The 18,079-nt window shown below is 33.9% G+C and overlaps 1 protein-coding gene across 14 annotated transcripts in view; it reads left to right on the top strand.

Moving 5' to 3' along the window:
* The window catches only part of ADAM23 (ADAM metallopeptidase domain 23), a 72,752-nt gene that overhangs the window by 38,111 nt on the left and 16,562 nt on the right, over positions 1-18,079 (top strand). For 12 of the 14 annotated variants that reach the window (XR_014694500.1, XR_014694501.1, XR_014694502.1 and 9 more), the window contains 11 exons: positions 1,297-1,345; positions 3,521-3,620; positions 6,408-6,479; positions 7,278-7,364; positions 7,854-7,934; positions 9,477-9,527; positions 9,993-10,056; positions 11,510-11,615; positions 13,118-13,237; positions 14,069-14,237; positions 16,015-16,126. Coding sequence is in view for 11 of the 14 variants with exons in the window: in XM_084524140.1 (XP_084380266.1) it covers positions 1,297-1,345; positions 3,521-3,620; positions 6,408-6,479; positions 7,278-7,364; positions 7,854-7,934; positions 9,477-9,527; positions 9,993-10,056; positions 11,510-11,615; positions 13,118-13,237; positions 14,069-14,237; positions 16,015-16,126 (1,011 nt within the window). In the remaining 3 variants the exon portion in view is untranslated. Of the gene's footprint in view, positions 1-1,296; positions 1,346-3,520; positions 3,621-6,407; positions 6,480-7,277; positions 7,365-7,853; positions 7,935-9,476; positions 9,528-9,992; positions 10,057-11,509; positions 11,616-13,117; positions 13,238-14,068; positions 14,238-16,014; positions 16,127-16,741; positions 16,912-18,079 lie in introns of those variants that run through there. The other 2 variants (XM_084524142.1, XM_084524143.1) reach the window with 2 other exon arrangements.

Raw genomic sequence — 18,079 nt, 5'->3', positions numbered from 1 at the left:
CTACAATTCCTACAGAACTGTTACTTTTTTTTTTTTTTTTTTTTTTTTTTTTTTTTTTTTTTTTTTTTTTTTTTTTTTTGGAAAAACACGTTATTTATAAAGAAGTTGCTCAACTTGGTATCTGGCTGCTTCACAGCTGGATTAGATTGACATGGTAAAGCCTGTCTGGGGAGTAAAGAAACTTTTTTTTTCCCCCTTCTCACTTGTATCTTGTAAGCAATTTGGCTACATTATCTCTTTGTTTTTTTTTTTTTCTGTAAAACTGTGAATGATAGTAGCAACTTTGTTTTGGAATCACTTCGGAGATCTGCGAATTAGGAAGCAATGTGAAGGGAGTATTGTTTTGTAAAGCATCACTTTTAAACTGCGTAAACTTGGAAATAGCTAAAATATTTTGTTTTCTACATTGTTGTTTTCTGGTTAGATAAAGCAGTGTTTATCTAACATGGAAATCAATATTTCTTTTGTCTGTAGGGTATAAACATTTTTAAAATGCTAGCTTAGTTTCCTTATTTGGATACGCTTTATAGAGGAAGATTAATGAGAGACCTGGATAGAGGAGAAATAGCCATAGAAATAATTGTATTTTCCGTCGAGGAAAGGTTTAGATTTAGTGCAGTAACCAGAATGCAGAACGTTAATCTTTAAGACGTTCCTTCTTTGGTAGATGATTTTTATGGGTAGTCTATAACTTCTGGTTTACCAACCATAATATATTGATCTTTTGGTTTTATTTTATGAATTTTGTCACTGTTGACTTACATGCTATAGCTGTAAGTAAGCTGTAAATCCACTTTCACTTAACTACTTTTTATAATGAATTTTGGTTTGGCTGATTCACATATTGTTAGTTGCTATTAATACCTATATGACAAAGAGGAAAAAAAAATATATGGACTGTCCTGTAACAATTTTCCTTCATGGTGTTCTGCACGCATTTTAGGTTGGAGGAAGTGGCAACATTTTTAATCACCAGGATTGTATACTACACAGAGCCTTGTGCTGCCTGTTTTGAGAGCATGTAGGGAAGAATGTTGCCAGCTATTTTTAGCTTTTTATACTGCCTGAAACTTAGTGTTGAGTCAAGAATGTGCACATATAGGAATGTGAAATGACCACATTCCTTGTAAGTATATTAACAGTTTTTCAAGTGGGCTGTTTTTTAGGGCTGTACAGCAATTCGATCAGCTAATCTTTGTATAATTAGTCAAGGTCCATTATTATAGCGAGTATTTCATTGTAAGCGTATTTATAACTGTTTTCCTTTTCTGTTGTATGTTGGTCTTGTCTGAGAAGAGTGTGACTGCACTGAATCCTGGGGTGGTTGCATCATGGAGGAAACAGGGTAAGTCCTAACTATCAGTAACTGAGGGCTCTGGAATAAGTTCATAGTTTACATTATGACATAAATATTTATGTACTGGACTATGTGCATGTGTTTTATTACCAATAAATGAAAATCTAGTAGCCCAATCATTAGGATAATTGGTTTTGTCTTTTCTATTTTTCTTTGTTATTGCCATTTTAGGAAGATACTCATAAATCTTAGATTCTGGAGTTCATAGGAGAGTTATTCTGAAATGGTTTGTTACACTTAAAACGATTCAAGAGTAAAGAATGTGAATTTTCAATTAAATAAACCCATACTTTTTCCATACAGTTGAAAAGAATCGCAATACAGTTTTGATAAGTGGTATTCCTATTTTCTTCATAATTTTATTTTTTTCCATTTCCTTCAAAATTCTAATTTTGAATGAGCAGATCTCTCTTCTGTTCAAGTGAATAAAAGTAGAAAGCTGCATGTTTTCAGCAAGTGCTCTCAATCCTTAACTATACAGTTGTTAAAGTCTGAGGGGGAAGCATATCTATATAGGACAAGACCAAGTTTCATTGCACTCTACACACTGCCAAAGATTCTTTTCTTTATATTGTATTCTTTCTTTGTATTGTAAGCAATTTGGCAGAAAAGGAGAACTTCTGAAACAGGTTTTTGAGTCCTGAGGTCCCTTCCTGCAGAATTCTTTCCCGCTGCAAAAATCCTGGAGAAAATTAGTTATAAATAAGACAGAAGGAGCTTAGTTTGTTCATATACGTTATCTGGAATTTGATTCTGCAGTAGAATTACTGTGCGGCTTTCCTGTGAGCTTGTGTTTGCCAGCTACCTTATGAATGCAGCAGAGAATTACATAATGTTTGTTTCTGTAATACGAAGTAAGGCATAGATCAGAATAGATACTAGCTTCATTCTCATGGTGAACTCAGCAAAGTAGCTGTCTCAGATGGAAATGTCAGTAGAAGATGTTGTGGAACAAACCTCTTCTGCAGATAAAGTAACAGTAAAAAATTGCTAGAAGCAGATTATAGTCACCCAGAAGCTGAAAAAGAAGCATAATGTAAAATATTACACTTAAAATATTAAATAATAAAATAATAATATAAGCGTAATAAATAATATTACACTTAAAATATTAAATAATAAAAGTGAAATGGGTAAATAATTAGCTGCAGTGTAAAGCCTTTAACTTAAATCCATCAGTACCAGAATACCTTTTATTTTAACACAATAATTCATTGGGGAAATGTCAGCTCAATAGCAGTCAAGCAAAGCACCCTTTTCCAATAACATTTGGGAAAGGAATGGAGAACATCCTTACAGCACTGTTACCCCCCATCTTTCAATGTGAATAGTTCTGATTCCCAGATGTCAAAACATGGCTATTAAAATTATTTGATGTTTTCTATATAAGAAATGACTAATAAAATCTGTTTTCATCAGGATGGGAAAGAGATGGAGAACAGGAGATAGGAGAGAAGCCATCATAATCAGCATAGTAAATGAGGGAGAAAATACAATGAAGATTTTTAAATAAGATTAAACAAGGCTTCCCAAGCAAGTCCTTGCGCAGAAAATTGTTGAAAGATGGAAAAATATTCTGTCAATAGTAGTACGCTGCTGTTCTGGATGCTTTCCTGGGCATTTTCTCAGGGCCAAAGTCTGAGATGAGATTTGGGAAATGTTTGTTGTTTTTATTTATTCCGACCCTGTGCAGCTACAAATGGCTATGAATTCTTTTTGCTTTAAAAAATCAACCTTATTAACAGGATCAGATGACTTGAACAGTTTTAAAACCCTGGCATGAAAACAGGGATCAGGAATGTAATCCATTATTTAAACTGAAGTTGCAGCGAAAGAAACCATAAAGCAATTGGATTATGCATACAATCAAGAGGGTGCATAGCAGCTTTTTATGATAATGTGGTTTCATATTATTAAGAAGATTTGAAGACCATGGTATCCATAGATAGACCATAGATCTATATAACAAAGATACAAAAATGCAAACAATTCTAAAAATCTTTTTCTTTCATTCTGATTTTGTTGTTTGAAATATAAATCTGAACTGACAATACACAGTGGCTGTAAGAAACAGGGATTTACAGTGTAAAAAATGTTATGACCCCTCTGCCCTCTTCCAGTAACTGTTGATGCATTTACTCAGCTAATTCTTTGCTATTTTAGGGTTTATCATTCCAGGAAATTCTCCAAGTGCAGCATTGCAGAATACAAAGAATTTTTACTTCGTGGGGGAGGTGCTTGTCTTTTCAACAGGCCAACAAAGGTAATAAATGTTTAGCAGGGGTGGTGACTACCAACACATTATAATGAGAATGTAATTGTTCCACTAACACCCATCTGGTTTCAGATTTGTCAAAATATCTGTGTGGGTATTTTCTGAGGTTACTTGTAGTTAGCTGAATGTTCATCCATAACATTTAAAAATAGTCTTGAGGAATCATGCAACTTGTTTTCCATTAATTCTTCATGCTCAAATAATGACAAATCTTGCAGTTGATTTGCGTAGCTAGATGCATCCCATTTTAGAATAAATGTTCTACCTATTAATCTGAAAGTAGTGCAAAATAAATCCAGAATTGAGTTTGTATAGCACATCTACTCTATTCTTGGGATCTTTGCTTGACGTTGTTAAAAGGAATTTAATTCCTAATGTGGTAATTGGCATATCAACAGATTTTACATCATATAGAGAGTAGCAGTATTGTTGAAGTTAATTTCATTTTATTTCAGGTATACAGCTAACAAAGTCCATAATTTATAACAATTTCCTCGTACCATCCACATTCCTTTTTTTTCTACAAAAAAAATCAAGGTCATTTTTTTTTTTTCTTTCTTCCTAAGGCGATATGAACATGACATCCCTCTAAAGCAACTAAGTAGTGTAAAAATACTCCATGTGGCATTTTTTGCAATGTAAGATCAATCTGAAGTATTAATACTCTATTTAATGACAATGTCAAACTTGCTGTCCTTGTAGAATTTAATACTGCATGGACTACCAGACTGTTCTGTTGGCTGTGCTGTATCCTTTGGGGACCATTACCTTGTACAATTAACAAAAAAAAAATGTGCTTCTTAGAGTGTTTTGAATCTTTTCCTAGGGTAGCAGTTTTTGCTTGTAGAATAAGAGTGGGAGAATTGTTACAGAAAAGAGTAAGTGGGGAGAAAGAAAAAATTTCATTTTTGTGATTAGAATAGGATGATGATAAGGTAATGGGAAGTAATTGTGAAATTGCAGACAGAATAAAAATGCAGTTTACTTCAATGAAAGTGATCCCAGGAGAATGGTTGAATTATCTTTATATGTTATCTGTGTTAGTGTTTCACAACTTCAAAATTAAAGGTCTTTAGGGAAAAAAATCATACATCATTTTGAGTCTTATTATTTGGAGGTAGGTAAGTGAGGTGGAAAATAGCATACTTAATTTTGAGATAATTAAAATGTAGTTGTGTTAAGCAGTCACCATGATGTCATTTTTAATTTGAGCTTAATTTGAGTCTGTGACACATAGGAACATTTGATGGTGTTTGTGTAATGCCACAGGAAGTTTGTTTGCTTTTGTTCTTGAAATTCTCTGATTGACCCCTTTGCATTATCTTACCAGCTGCAGGTCAAATAACCAGGTCTGTTTGATAGAGAACTAAATTTCAGGTTCAGAATATCAGATGTTGAAGTTTCCACAGAAGCATAGAAATAACAATGGCTTATAGAGAGAACGAAAAAATAGTTTTCTCAATCATGTTGACATTGCTACTAAAGAAAAGTACGTGTGGTTATTGTTTCAGTTTAGTTTTGCATCCAGCACCCAAAATTACAGGTGCTGTTGATTATCTATGCAGTTTATGCAAGAAAAAGAAAATATTTTCTTTCTTTTTAATGAGGTAATATTGTTCCTCTTTTTATTTTCTTTCTTTTTTTTTTTTTTTTAGGAGTTTTAAAGCAATCTTATACGATTAAGCTCTTCTCTGCCTGACTTGATTATAATAGAATTTACCAATCAGACCTTACCAGCAGAAAGTATCAGGTTGTTACTAGCAGTGAGTGTTCTGAGAGAGAGAGAATAGGGAGTGAGTGGAAAGATGTAAAATGGACATCTGACCAAAAAAAATGCAATAAGAATAAACTAGTTAAAGATTGTAATGTAAGAAAATGTAAATAAAAAATACTGACTCCCATGGTGGTTTAGTGTACAATGTCTTAACTGTCCCTTTGAACAGCAGAACCAAAAATAATACAAAGAGACTTGAGATTTTAGTCCAATGCTAGGCTTAGAGGTCGACAATAGTTTTGTTTTACCTTTTAAAAAATATTATACTTAGAATTATTCGTAGATTTTCTTTTTTTGCCAGTATCAGAAAACATGGTGTAATTTGTGAATTACTCAAGAGTTTATTTCCTGGTTATTAATTGGGGAATGTATTGTTTTTCTCATTTAATTTTCATCCTGAACTATAGAATATATCTATATTGTATATATCTGGTCCTGGGAGTATCTGCTTAGCACGATTTATATTTATCTGTGTTATTCCAACTTAGTTATACACACAGTAGACCAGGTAGTTTTAATAGTATTTCTTAGTGTTATTATTTTCACGCATGAACGCATTACACTGGAATAGATGGAAGGTAATTGCAGGAGCAAGTATGGGTGCCTGAGTAGATCCTAGAGATCATATTACTGTCTGTTTTCTTAAAGGAATTGTCAAATTATGCAAGTCCATGAAATTAGAATGAAGTTACCACTTTGTGATCTATTTTACTGTCTCAGTTTATTTATTTTTTGGGAGGTGAATATTCTCTTAAAGGGGGCTAGCAGACAGGTGGTTTAGCTGTATTACATTTCATGTATTTCATGTCTGCATGATTCTGACTAGCTGCACTTGAAAGCCATGCAGCATGCCCTATCACTGTAGTAAGGGATATATTCTCTGTGTGAGAGTGTGTCTGTAGCATTGCAGAGATGGGCTATGTATGATAGAAAAGTCATTTGATACTATTTTTATTCTTACTTTTGGGGCCGGGGGCTCGGGGGTGCTCTTTTGCTTTCAGCTCTTTGAAACTACTGAGTGTGGAAATGGATACGTGGAAGCAGGAGAAGAATGTGATTGTGGTTTCCGAATGGCAAGTAAAGAGTTCTTATATCCTATTCTGCAAGTCTGCCTCACAAAATACATTAAGATAATTTATATGATCGGTAAGAGAGGAGGAAGGGTTATGGAAATTAATCTGTTTTGCCTTTTGCTATGGAACAAATTAATTAAAGGACTGTTAAAATATTTTTTTCCAGTGAGAATGAGTGCAAAAGTAAAGTCTATACTCAGAACAGTCTTCCTGTCATTTTAATGAAAAGGAGTTACTGTTTTCTAGCATATTTTGCATTGCGCTGTAGAAATGTTTACCCCTTTCCTTTGCCTGGGTAGTGTGTCTGGAGTGTTAGGTTCCTCATCAGTGTTCTGGAAATATGTGTCTTTGTTCAGACAACGAGTAAGCTTTTGTTTTATTCTCTAATGTAGAAATATTTATGGAACTTTTTTTTTTTTTTTTTTTTTTCCAAAAATCTGTCCTGTAGCCTTGAGAGCTAGTTCTAGTAATTAACTATAGTTACAAATATAATTAGTTTTCTTAATTGTTTTTCTGCATTTAACACAATTTGACTACGCAGTATGCATTGGTACAGGCTATTCCCCACCTGTGTAGAGGCTTTGGAAAGTGTGAATCTACTTATTACTATAGCACGTATGTCACCATTTTCCTCTTACTTTACAATTTGAGCATTGTAAAGGATATTTTCAGCTGATAATTTCAAGTCATTAGTGCTAAAGTGAATCTTTTGTCTGCTGGTACATTATAGTTGGTTGGAAAGATTGGGAAAAATATTTAAAATGGGAAATTAAAAAGATCATTTACTGTTTTCTTCAGGAATGCTATTCAGACTGTTGTAAGAAGTGCTCTCTTTCTAATGGAGCTCATTGTAGTGATGGACCCTGCTGTAATACCTCATGTCTTGTGAGTGTTCTTGCATTGTATCTATTGTTCTTCTCAGTTGTCTGTGGAAGTCATGCACTTGTTAAAGTTGCAAGTGTAATTTATGGACAATGAAGAGAAACAGCTCAAATACAGGCTGAGACTATTATTCCAGACAATATTCCAGTGGTTACTGCACCAAATATAAAGGGAGTAATAATTGCATTAGATTCGTGTTCATGTAAAAATGACATTTATTTTTATTTATCTATCATAGATTACAAAATATATATATATATTTTGGAAGTATTACATACTTCATTTTAGCCTTTAAAAGATTAAGAAACTGGAACATTTTTTCAATGCTTTGAAATAGCTGTTGAGGTTGTGTTGTTTTGTGGTTAGACAAGCAAAAAAAAGAACAAATATATGTGAGTTTAGTGTTTAAAAAGCATTAAAATGAAGAGTAATTCCAAACAGGAACCTTTAATTTTGCTGTTACATAATCTTACTATATTCTTCATTTTCTAGTTTTTTCCACGAGGCTATGACTGTAGATATGCAGTGAATGAATGTGATATTGCAGAATTCTGCACTGGAGATTCTGGCCAGGTATGTAGGCAGCTCTCTCTGCCCAAACTATTGCTATTTGCTTGCACTCGCTTCACACCAATTTAAGAGGAAAACCCAGACTGACAATCAGTTCTGTCATATGCCCTCAAATAACTGTACTCGGGGAAGGGAAGAGTTTATTATTATTCTAACAAAATTTCTTAGATATAACAATACAAACTAATATAAGCAAGCAAACAAAATCTAGTGGTCTCAGAATATGACACTTTTGGGGGTTGGTTTTTAAAACTCATTCGTTTTATTTTTTATATCTGTATAATATTTGTGTCAGAAATCCTCCTGTACTCTCTGCTTTGTCTATAGTTTAATTACTAAGAATATAATGCAGATGTGAATGGGTTCAAAGTTAATAACAGTAAGATTTCATGAAATAAAAGTTTAAAATGCAGATATAGAAAATACAGACAATTACAACAAATTGGGAATAAAATGCTATGTTTTTAAGAGTGCACATGTGATTATTTTATAAATTGTACACATTTCTCTTGAAAATACTTCTATAATTCTCAAAAGTACAGGAATAAAGAGCAGACAAAAGGTTAATTTGAATTCTTTTAAATAGTTAACATTCAGCACATCTTCCATTTTCACAGTAGTTTTGACTTGTTAGGTCATACATGTTCCGTTTCAATACTGAGTATTTATCGCCGAGATTATATAAGAACTTTATAACTCTGCTGCAGCCTACTGTATCAGGTTCTTAACTTTGAAGAAATAAGATCTCATAGTTCTCTTTGGGCATTGGCTGTATTGTAGATTACAATAAATTAACAGTAACCTCTTTGAATATTGTCATCCGAGACATTTACACTTACAGATAGTAGCTATTGGTGAGATTTTATTGTAAATCTTTCATTCTGTAGGTGGAGACTTCTCAGTGGAGGAGAGAGGCTTTTTTTATCTGGAATGGCTGCCCAGAAAGTATTGGCTATGATGTACATTGCAGCACCATGCCCTTTCCAAATCTTCACCAGTCCCTTTTTTGTTGAAGAAAAGCACTGATGCTGCTGTACTCCTAGCTTTAATTATCTGAGACTTCTGGGGCTAATGAATAGTTCATATCAAGAATTTTTGCAATGCCAAGAGAACATGACAATTAACATGATCATAATACAATATGGCTCTGTAATCAACAGAGTGGTAGGCTACAGCTAACTGTTCTCTCACGTTCTTAGTGGGACTGAGAATGTAGTGGCAGTGTTGCGTATGAGAACAAACACAGACACAGTGTTTGTTAGGAAATATCCTGTTACTGAGCACACCTGTTTTGCTTTTTATTTTGCTTCACCTCCTTAATTTCCATTGGAAATATGCAGAAAGTTAGAATCAAAGCTTGTATTTTATGGCTGAAGATGTTAATTTTTTCATTTTTATAAATAGCTATAAAGATTCCTCCAGTAATTATGTTATCTACCTCCTTTGTATGTTTTGCAATTGTCACTTAAAACCAGGAATATTCCATATGTGATCCTTTGATGGATTGCAGTAACACAGTTTAAAAAAAAATGTACTCCATTTCAGTGTCCACCAAATCTTCATAAACAGGATGGATATGCCTGTGATTCTAATCAGGTATGTAATGTTCTCAGATCTCTGCACATCAATTAATACAATTTGACCCAATACAAGTTTTCATTTTTGTAAAGATCCCGTCTTCTGTATTTCTGCATAGATATTGTCTTTTGGACATTAGTGTCATTTGTGCTGAATGCACTCTGTGAATAGTAATGATTTGTAGTTTGAGTAAAATCTGCTTGGAATCTTTACATTTTTGCATGTAGATATGAAATTATAATCCGTGTTCTTTACAGCTATGTAAATGAGAGATATAAAGCAGCTGCTGAAATTTCAATGCATATTAGACACCAACTGACTTTGAGAATCCAAGCCCAAATGTGTGGTCCATCTACCCAAATTCATGAAAACTATTATACACTCCAAGATGTGGATGAAGAATCAAAATGAGACTTTTGTCAGGGGAGGGGAATGAAAGGAAACAGTGGTCAGTTCTCATTACTAACATTGTGTTCTGTTTAGGGCCGTTGCTACAACGGTGAATGCAAGACAAGAGATAATCAGTGCAAATATATCTGGGGATCTAGTAGGTTGACTTCTACTACCTTAAATGTATTTTATTTCTACTTCATTCTTGCCTTTGTTTTATATTTTTAGTGTTTTACTTTTTTGTTCTTCCCACTGTAAGTTAAAAGGTTTCTGCTCAGTAGACAACAGTGTGAAACTGTGACTTGATTGCCAAACAGAATGTCAGGTTGCATGCTTGTTTGGGAGTGGTGACAGTGAGATTGTTCTGACCTGATGTGGTTGCAGACATAGACAGGGTAGCAAATGCTGGACTCTGGTGGAGTTAGGTGAGATTAGCAAATTTGAGTTACTATTACCAGGGAAAAAAATGGGTTTCAGGATTTATTTTGTTCTATAGTTTCAAACATGGTTTTGGTTGTTAGGTTGTTCGTTGTTGGTGTTGCTGCTTTGCTTTTAATGGTAGTAGTCAATTCCCTTATCCCATCACTGGTTCATGCTAAAGCTGCTCCTACCCTCTTTGTTGAATCATCCTATATTCAGGAAAATTCATACATTAGTATGTATTTAATTATCCATATTACAAATTTAAACATAGATGTAAACCTGATTGAGTAAAATAGAATTGTACTTGTGATGGAGTTTGCTTGCAGCTGAGAGGGGTTAACTACTCAGTTTAATGACTTTGAGACAGTTCAGCAGAGCAGACCTATCAGGATGTCCTGTACTCTAGCACTTAATGTTTTCTTGAGTTTTGTCTAACCATAACTGCTACTGCTGCTTATGCCTACTTGAGACTTGATTTTTTTTTTTCTTTCTTTTTTTTTTTTTTTTTTTTTGGGGAGGGGGGGAGCCTGAGAGGTGAGGGATTTATTGTATAACATTTATTTGTTTTTACTTTATCATCCTCTATATAACTGTGGTGCTTTTTTTCAGTGATTTTCAGAAGAAAAAAAAGAAGTGTGTTCGCAAATAATTGTGGTTTTAAATCTGTTAGTTCAGATTTTTACTCCTAAGAAGCAGTAGAAATCACACTCTGACTGTTCAACCTTGATTTGTGTGTGAACTCCTAAAACAAACTGAAAAAAAAAACAACACTTAGAGTTGATTATCAGGTGTTGTTGTATGTCATAGATATAATTTTTGATCTCCTGAAAAACAGATCAGGAATAAATGCAGTGAGAACAAACAGATTAATGCTATGTGTAGATGTTATGAGGTGAACCAAATAACAAATAGAGTTAAATTCAAATGGAGAAAACAACACAGTTACTTTTATAAAAGTTTAGAGCAGATTTTGAATATAGGGGGTTATTTAGAAAAAAGCATCTGTAGGTATTGCAGTTCTGTCTGTGTAGGTTCTCACTGTGGAAAGTGCTATCTCTGTATATATAAATGGTTAGATTTTGTGTTAAAAATAATAATGATCCAACTGCAATAGAATATTATGCAAGTTTTCAAAGCACTTGTGTCACTATTAAAAAGTACAATCCTTTTCCTTTCTTCATCAACAGAGTCCTCAGGATCTGACAAATTTTGTTATGAGAAGCTTAATACAGAAGGCACAAAAAAAGGAAACTGTGGAAAGGATGGAGACCGATGGATTCAGTGTAGCAAACAGTAAGTGTGGTTTAAGTAGAGACAATTGGTATTTTATAATATATTGGTTTAATTTTTAAATTTTTAATTTTTAAAACTATTGGTTTAATATTTCTGCTTGTTCATCAATGCATCAGCAGTTTGTTTAGCATTATTTTGAATATTCACCTCACAAGGTTTGCAGCTTGAGAAAGTTCCATGTCTGTTTCTGAAAAGTCCACAGGTGACTCAGCAATATATTTCTAAAGAATTCTAGGTTTTAAGGATAATAGTGTGTAATTTTTATGCTCTCAGATGGCATGGGGTACAAGGCAACAAAAAGTCACAGGTTTATGTGTAATATACAAATGCCTTAGAATTGGTGGGGATAAATTAGGCTGCAAATTAACAGTGTGTTCTTGCTTGAGTGGCTCTAAGACTGTTACTAGGTTATGCTCTTTCAAGTATGTTCCAACCTTTATTTTGACCAGAGAGGAGTATTAGACATTTGAACAAGCTATATAGGAAATGGCTGATTTTATTTGTATGTGCACATTGCTAGATGAATATTTGATTAAATTTCCTTTTCAAGTCAATAATTTCTAATGGGTAGGCTTAACCTTCTCCTGATTTACTAACTCTTCTGTAATTTTTTAGATTTTTTTTTTTTTTTTTGGAATACACATAAAAATTGTACTGGCTAAACAGTGTGTTCCTTATTTGACTGATGTTAGTTACATGGTGTTATTTTTTCTTTTGGGTTACGTGATTAATTTCAGATCAGAAAATTAATATTTCAGGTAAGGGAGGAAGTGGTTAAATGGATTTTTGTATATATGAAGAATGGTGGTGTTCTGATATGCATATCAAAACCCTAATTTGCGTAAAAGCTTTTTTTTTTTTGTCAGTAGAAAGATGATGGTCTAACTGAAGAGCTTTTTAAAATCTTTGCAGTTTTAACAAATACAGTTTCTAGCACTCATCCAGCTGTTTGTATGACTCTGGGCAATTACAGAAAGTGATGAAGCTTTAAGCAGAGACCCTTCCGTTGAAGAATGCACATGTAAAATAACAGCAAATAAAGTAGATTCTTTCCTAAAATTCATGCACACCATCATCTTATTGATTGTCTGCAGTCCTGCAAGGGAAATAAAATGCAATGAAAAATTTAAACTTCACATTAACGTATGATGTCCAAGCTGTTAGATGTAGGAAAATGTAATGTAGTCTGACAGGACAAAGCCGTGTACAATTCGCCTCCTTTTCATTGTATTGTATTTAGAGCACAGATGAAATTTGTTCATATGAACATTATGTAAATACTGTGCACTGGTACATTAGAATGCATAACTACTGGTTTCTGCCTCTTGTCATTTACACCAAATAGCATTTTATTTCTACACTTATACTCTGAAAGTCTGTCGCGTGATTTACTGTCCTATGTTACTTAATGTGATCAGCAGCAGCATTGCTGGTCTTTCTGTTTTGTAACTTTATTTCATACTATTTCAGTAAACTTCATGATTTTTGCTTTCATATTACAGTGATGTTTTCTGTGGCTTTTTGCTCTGCACTAATCTTACTAAAGTTCCACGAGTCGGTCAAGTTCAAGGAGAAATTATCCCAAATTCATTTTATCATCAAGGACGAATAGTGGACTGCAGGTAAAAGATAATTTTGCTCTGTCAAACCTAAATGAATGGACATAAGAATAAATGTAAAAATACATGATTTAAAAGTAATTGATACCTTACAGCAAAATTACTGTTCTCAGCATTGTTTCTTCTGATTAAAAGAAAATATTCCACATTTAAAGAGGGTGAAATGTGGGTTGTCCTCCTCATTATTCTGTCTCAACTCTATTAGCAGTACTTCACAGTCAGAATTTAAAGCTCAGCATTATATTTTTCTGGAAAAAATAGACCTGTAATTACCAAAGACCCATGAGTTAAACATAATATCTTCAGAGAAATAAGTGCTTATAGAGAAAGTGAAAGTTCAGAGGGAGAGATCTGTGAAGAGCTGTGGCTGGATGTTAAGTTACAGTTCAGTTAAGGGTCAGGTAAACGGATTTTATTTTGCTGTGCACAGTATTGGATTTGTATTTAAAGACATTGGAAACATTACTGTCACACTAAGAATATTCTGTTATATAGTTAGAACCTGAGTGAACAATGTTTCTGAACTCTTCTATTATTCCACTGATGTTTTTATTTAAATGTCATCACCTGGGAAGTTATTAAATATTTTCTAGTAATAGCAATCTGCAGCATTTACAAAGATTTAGGTCATTATCTAGACCTCTTTTTAGTCTGACAACTGAAACACTTTGTCAATCCTGTGGATGGAGAGAAAGACTTGATAATTTTGTTGTCTTTGTGTATGTATGGACGTGAGAAAGGTATGAAACTTTTATTACCTAGACTGACATGTTTAATATTTTCAAAAGACTGCAGTCATAATACTAATATTATCTTTAAACTTATTTCTCCTAGTGGTGCTCATGTTCTTTTAGATGATGATACAGATTTAGGTTATGTGGAGGATGGAGCTCCATGCGGTCCTCACATGATGTGTCTGGACAAAAAGTGCCTGCCAATTCAGTCCTTGAACATAAGCAGCTGTCCCATTGGTTCTAATGGAAAAGTCTGTTCCGGTCATGGGGTGAGCCTGTGCTTGGAGTTAGCAGCTATGCTTCTCTAGCTATCTCTGTTACATCTGATCTTAATGTACCCTGTGCGGTTCTCTACTTGAAAGTGTTCCTGAGGCCTGCTGATCTAAAAAGCAAATGTTAGATTCTAGGGAGCACTAACATTCTGTGAAGCAAAGATAAAATTTTAGAAAGTGAAGTTGTCGAATTACTTCTGCAATTATATCCAAAGTGTTGTTTTTGCTACTATCAAGAAAGTTTGACACTAGTTATTGTAAAGACTTCTGTAATGCATTATACCTTTATTAAGTTGGCCCTCTGTTCATGGAATTACACCTGATGACTTAAGTTACTAACATTGTAAAATGTTGGACCTCAACAAAGATATGTTCTTCTTGAACGCACACAAATTGTATCATTTTATATTCAGGTACATTATATTCTGTTATTATACCCATAAGTCCATTTGTCTAAGATGTTGATGTTTTGAAGAACATATTCACTGTTCTATGTCTTAATGGTAATATTGTTAAAAGCTGTAGGATTCAGTGGGCATGTATGTTCCTAAGGGGCTGGACTTTATATATTAAGGTGTTTTTTTTCTTGCTAATGTGGAACTGAAGATCAGACGTGAATTTGAACCCTTCAAAGAAATGTTAGCTGGGTTCAAAGTTAACAAGAACTTTTTTTAAAACAGATAATAGAGGGTCTAGAAGAGATTTAGAGATATAATCTTGGTACGTTTTGAACAGTGGCATGAATGGTGAGGGAATTATGCTACATTTTCTGTTTTGCTTTTGGTAATTTTAAAAGAATACTTCAGCTGATCAAACCTGTCATAAGATGCATTTATCATCATCTTTCTAGATAAGTTCCTTTAGTGAATACTTCCAGAAGCAGAGTGAGATAAAAAAATTGAAAAACACGTGCTTCTTCCAATTATTAGTGTGTAGGTTAATTAGTCTTTGGGTTTGTTCCAGCATCCAAAACGTGTTATCAGCTGATGCCTAATGATTGACTTCCCTTCAAATCTCACAATCAAAACTTCATTCTTTGTTTTGTGTCTTTTTCTCATGTCAAGCTTTTTCTTTAGTAACTTTTAGCAAGACATTCCATATTCTTTTTTGTGTGAAAAGTTTATAGATACTAACTTGTGCTATTGATGTGATATTGTAGGTTTTCCTGGTTGGATAGATTTTCCTATATCTGTGACAAATATACTGCCAATTTTAGTGAGTACATCCTCTTTAGAGGTCATTCAACTACATGTAGACTTAGAACTATTCTTAGAACAGAAACAGCCCTCGTTTCTGCTTAGAGAAAAACGAGGACAAAAGCACTGAAAATCTTACAGTTTTTTCTCCATGAGAACAAACTGTAAGTGAAAGGTTGTAAAGCATGACTGGCTCTTACATTTTTAAATGGAAATGTTTATATTCCTTCTGAACATCCAGGCCAAAAGTCTACACAGTTTGTTGGTGAAGAGATAATGAGCCTGGATAGTTTCTTGGTGGACGAGAATTTCTGTTCTCTCTCACATCCTATGCAGCTGTGTAGTGCAAGTGATGATGGAACCACTAGGAACTTTTCTGCTTTTCCTAGCATCTGAGTGTATTTAGAGGGCTACAGCAAACTTCCAGGCTACTGATATTTTGTACTCTTTCTGAACATTCAGTGCTGTTGCTATAAGTGGATGAATTTTTACTGTGTGAACTACCTACCTATTTACTTTGAATAAATTTAAGAAAATACAGGTTTAAAGCAGCTGTTTCTATTTATTTTCTTTTCCAGGTATGTAGTAATGAAGCCACTTGCATTTGTAATTTCTCTTGGGCTGGGACAGACTGCAGTATTGACGATCCTGTCAGGGATACTGGTAACAAGAAGGATGAAGGACCCAAGGGTTTGTGTGATTTCAGTTGTAATGTTCTTTCAAATATTTATGATATTTTTTCAGTCGATATGTGCTAGTAGAATTAGCATATAGTAAGAGAAAAATACTGTGCAATCCTATTTAGAGACAGACAGTAAAATTCTGCTTCATGTAGATGATGTAGGTTTTTCTGCTTTGAGAATTGATTAAACTTTTAATTTTCTAATTTTAAATTTTGGGAAGATTTCAATAGGTAATAGTACATATTTTCTGATTTTTCCATTGTCATCTACTCTCAGTTTTTTCAATAGTTATGATTGGAAGCTGACTAAATGTAACTCTTACTTTTTATTTATTTGAGCATTTATGTTTTACTAGAGATTTCCAGTTCCCATAGCTATTCTCAGGTAATTCAGAGAGTTGTCACATAAAAAAGGGAAAAGTTAAAATATCCGTGGTTGAAAATAGCTTTGGTTCCTTAGCATCAGATTTTAATGGGAAGAAAAATAAGATTCATATGGATTTACATTATTTTTATGACCATTATTGCTTACCTGTATAGTAGGTATTTCAATCTACTTCATATGTATATGAAGTAAAAATACGAAGATGAGTTACTGTCAAAAATTTGTCAAAATTTTTCAGAGAGGAAGAAAAGCACTTGAGATTCTCACTGACTTCTCTTCCAAACAACATCTTTGGATTGTGCTGTCTAAGGTTTTTAAGTCTTCCCTGTTACCAGGACATTATCCAACATCAGACTGTATTTATCCAGAATCATGTATGCATTTACAGATAAAGTTGCCAATAAACAAATGAGAAACTGGGGGGGGGGGGGGTGGGGAGAGGGGAGGGAGAAGACTTCAGCTAAATCCTAGTTCTAGAGCATTCTGTCCATTCTATAAAGCTGATGGAAAGAAGCTTTAAAATGTAGTCCTTAGAGGTCACAGTGCAATTCATTACACTTTAAAGTACCAGGGCTTCAAGGGAGTTGGACTCAATGATCCTTGTGGGTCCGTTCTAGCCCAGGATATTCTGTGAAAGGAAGACAGGATTTTGGTGTGTCCCTCCGGAATGGCTCCACTTCTGTCACGTGTGCCATATTCCTTTGCCCCTTAGCAGAATGGTTCCAGTAGTTGTTTCCCAAGAAGTGTCAAAGAGATCATCTTGCAACAGGTTCCTGCTGTGAAGGAAGTTCTCTAGAACAGCCCAGATTTATATTATAGGGAATCTTTGCAGGTACTTCCTGGATTTATAACCCCCACCATAGTTAATTATTTAGCTGTCTATGTAAGATACTTGTCATTCCATTTCCCATAAAACTTTCCAAACTTCGGAACACTGCTTACAAATTTTTAATTGCTTACTTCCAAATCCTATAGGTAAGAATTAATTCCCTCATCTGTAAAAACGTCTATATGAAAGGCAGCGCAGAAAGTGTATTTATCTTAGTTAGATTCTTGTAATTCAAACTAACTTGAATGACTTCAGAATGGAAATACCTTTATGAAAATTCATGTATCAGTGCTGAAATATTCTGGGAAGAAAATCTTAAATGAAGAGTATCTGTATGTATTTCTGCTAGGTACAGTTGTATAGCTTACACTCCAGTTTTCAGTGGATTCCACTGAAAAAAGGAAGAGTATGTTTTTGTTACAAGGTGGCTTAAAGAATCTCAAAAGATGAGTTATTTTTGTGTATGTTGTTGCAGTAATTTATTGATGTTGAATCACCTGGAAGTGAATTTAGGAGCCTGTACACTGACAGCCACTATAACCTCTTTTGGTGTGCTAATAGAGGATTCCTCTGGGAGATGTCAAAAGAATACAGAAGTAACCTTCTGTACTTCTGTAAACATTCAGAAACAGAATATTCGTTTTTTTTGTTGTTGTTGTTTTGTTTTTGAGAAAAGTGTAGCAGATTCAGCTGCGAGAACATCGCATCTAAACTAAATCCAGCATCACAAAGTGACATCTGATATGA

Source organism: Aythya ferina, assembly GCF_964211825.1.
Source record: "Aythya ferina genome assembly, chromosome: 6".
Taxonomy (NCBI): domain Eukaryota; kingdom Metazoa; phylum Chordata; class Aves; order Anseriformes; family Anatidae; genus Aythya; species Aythya ferina.
This window is presented reverse-complemented; position numbering and strand designations above follow the sequence as displayed.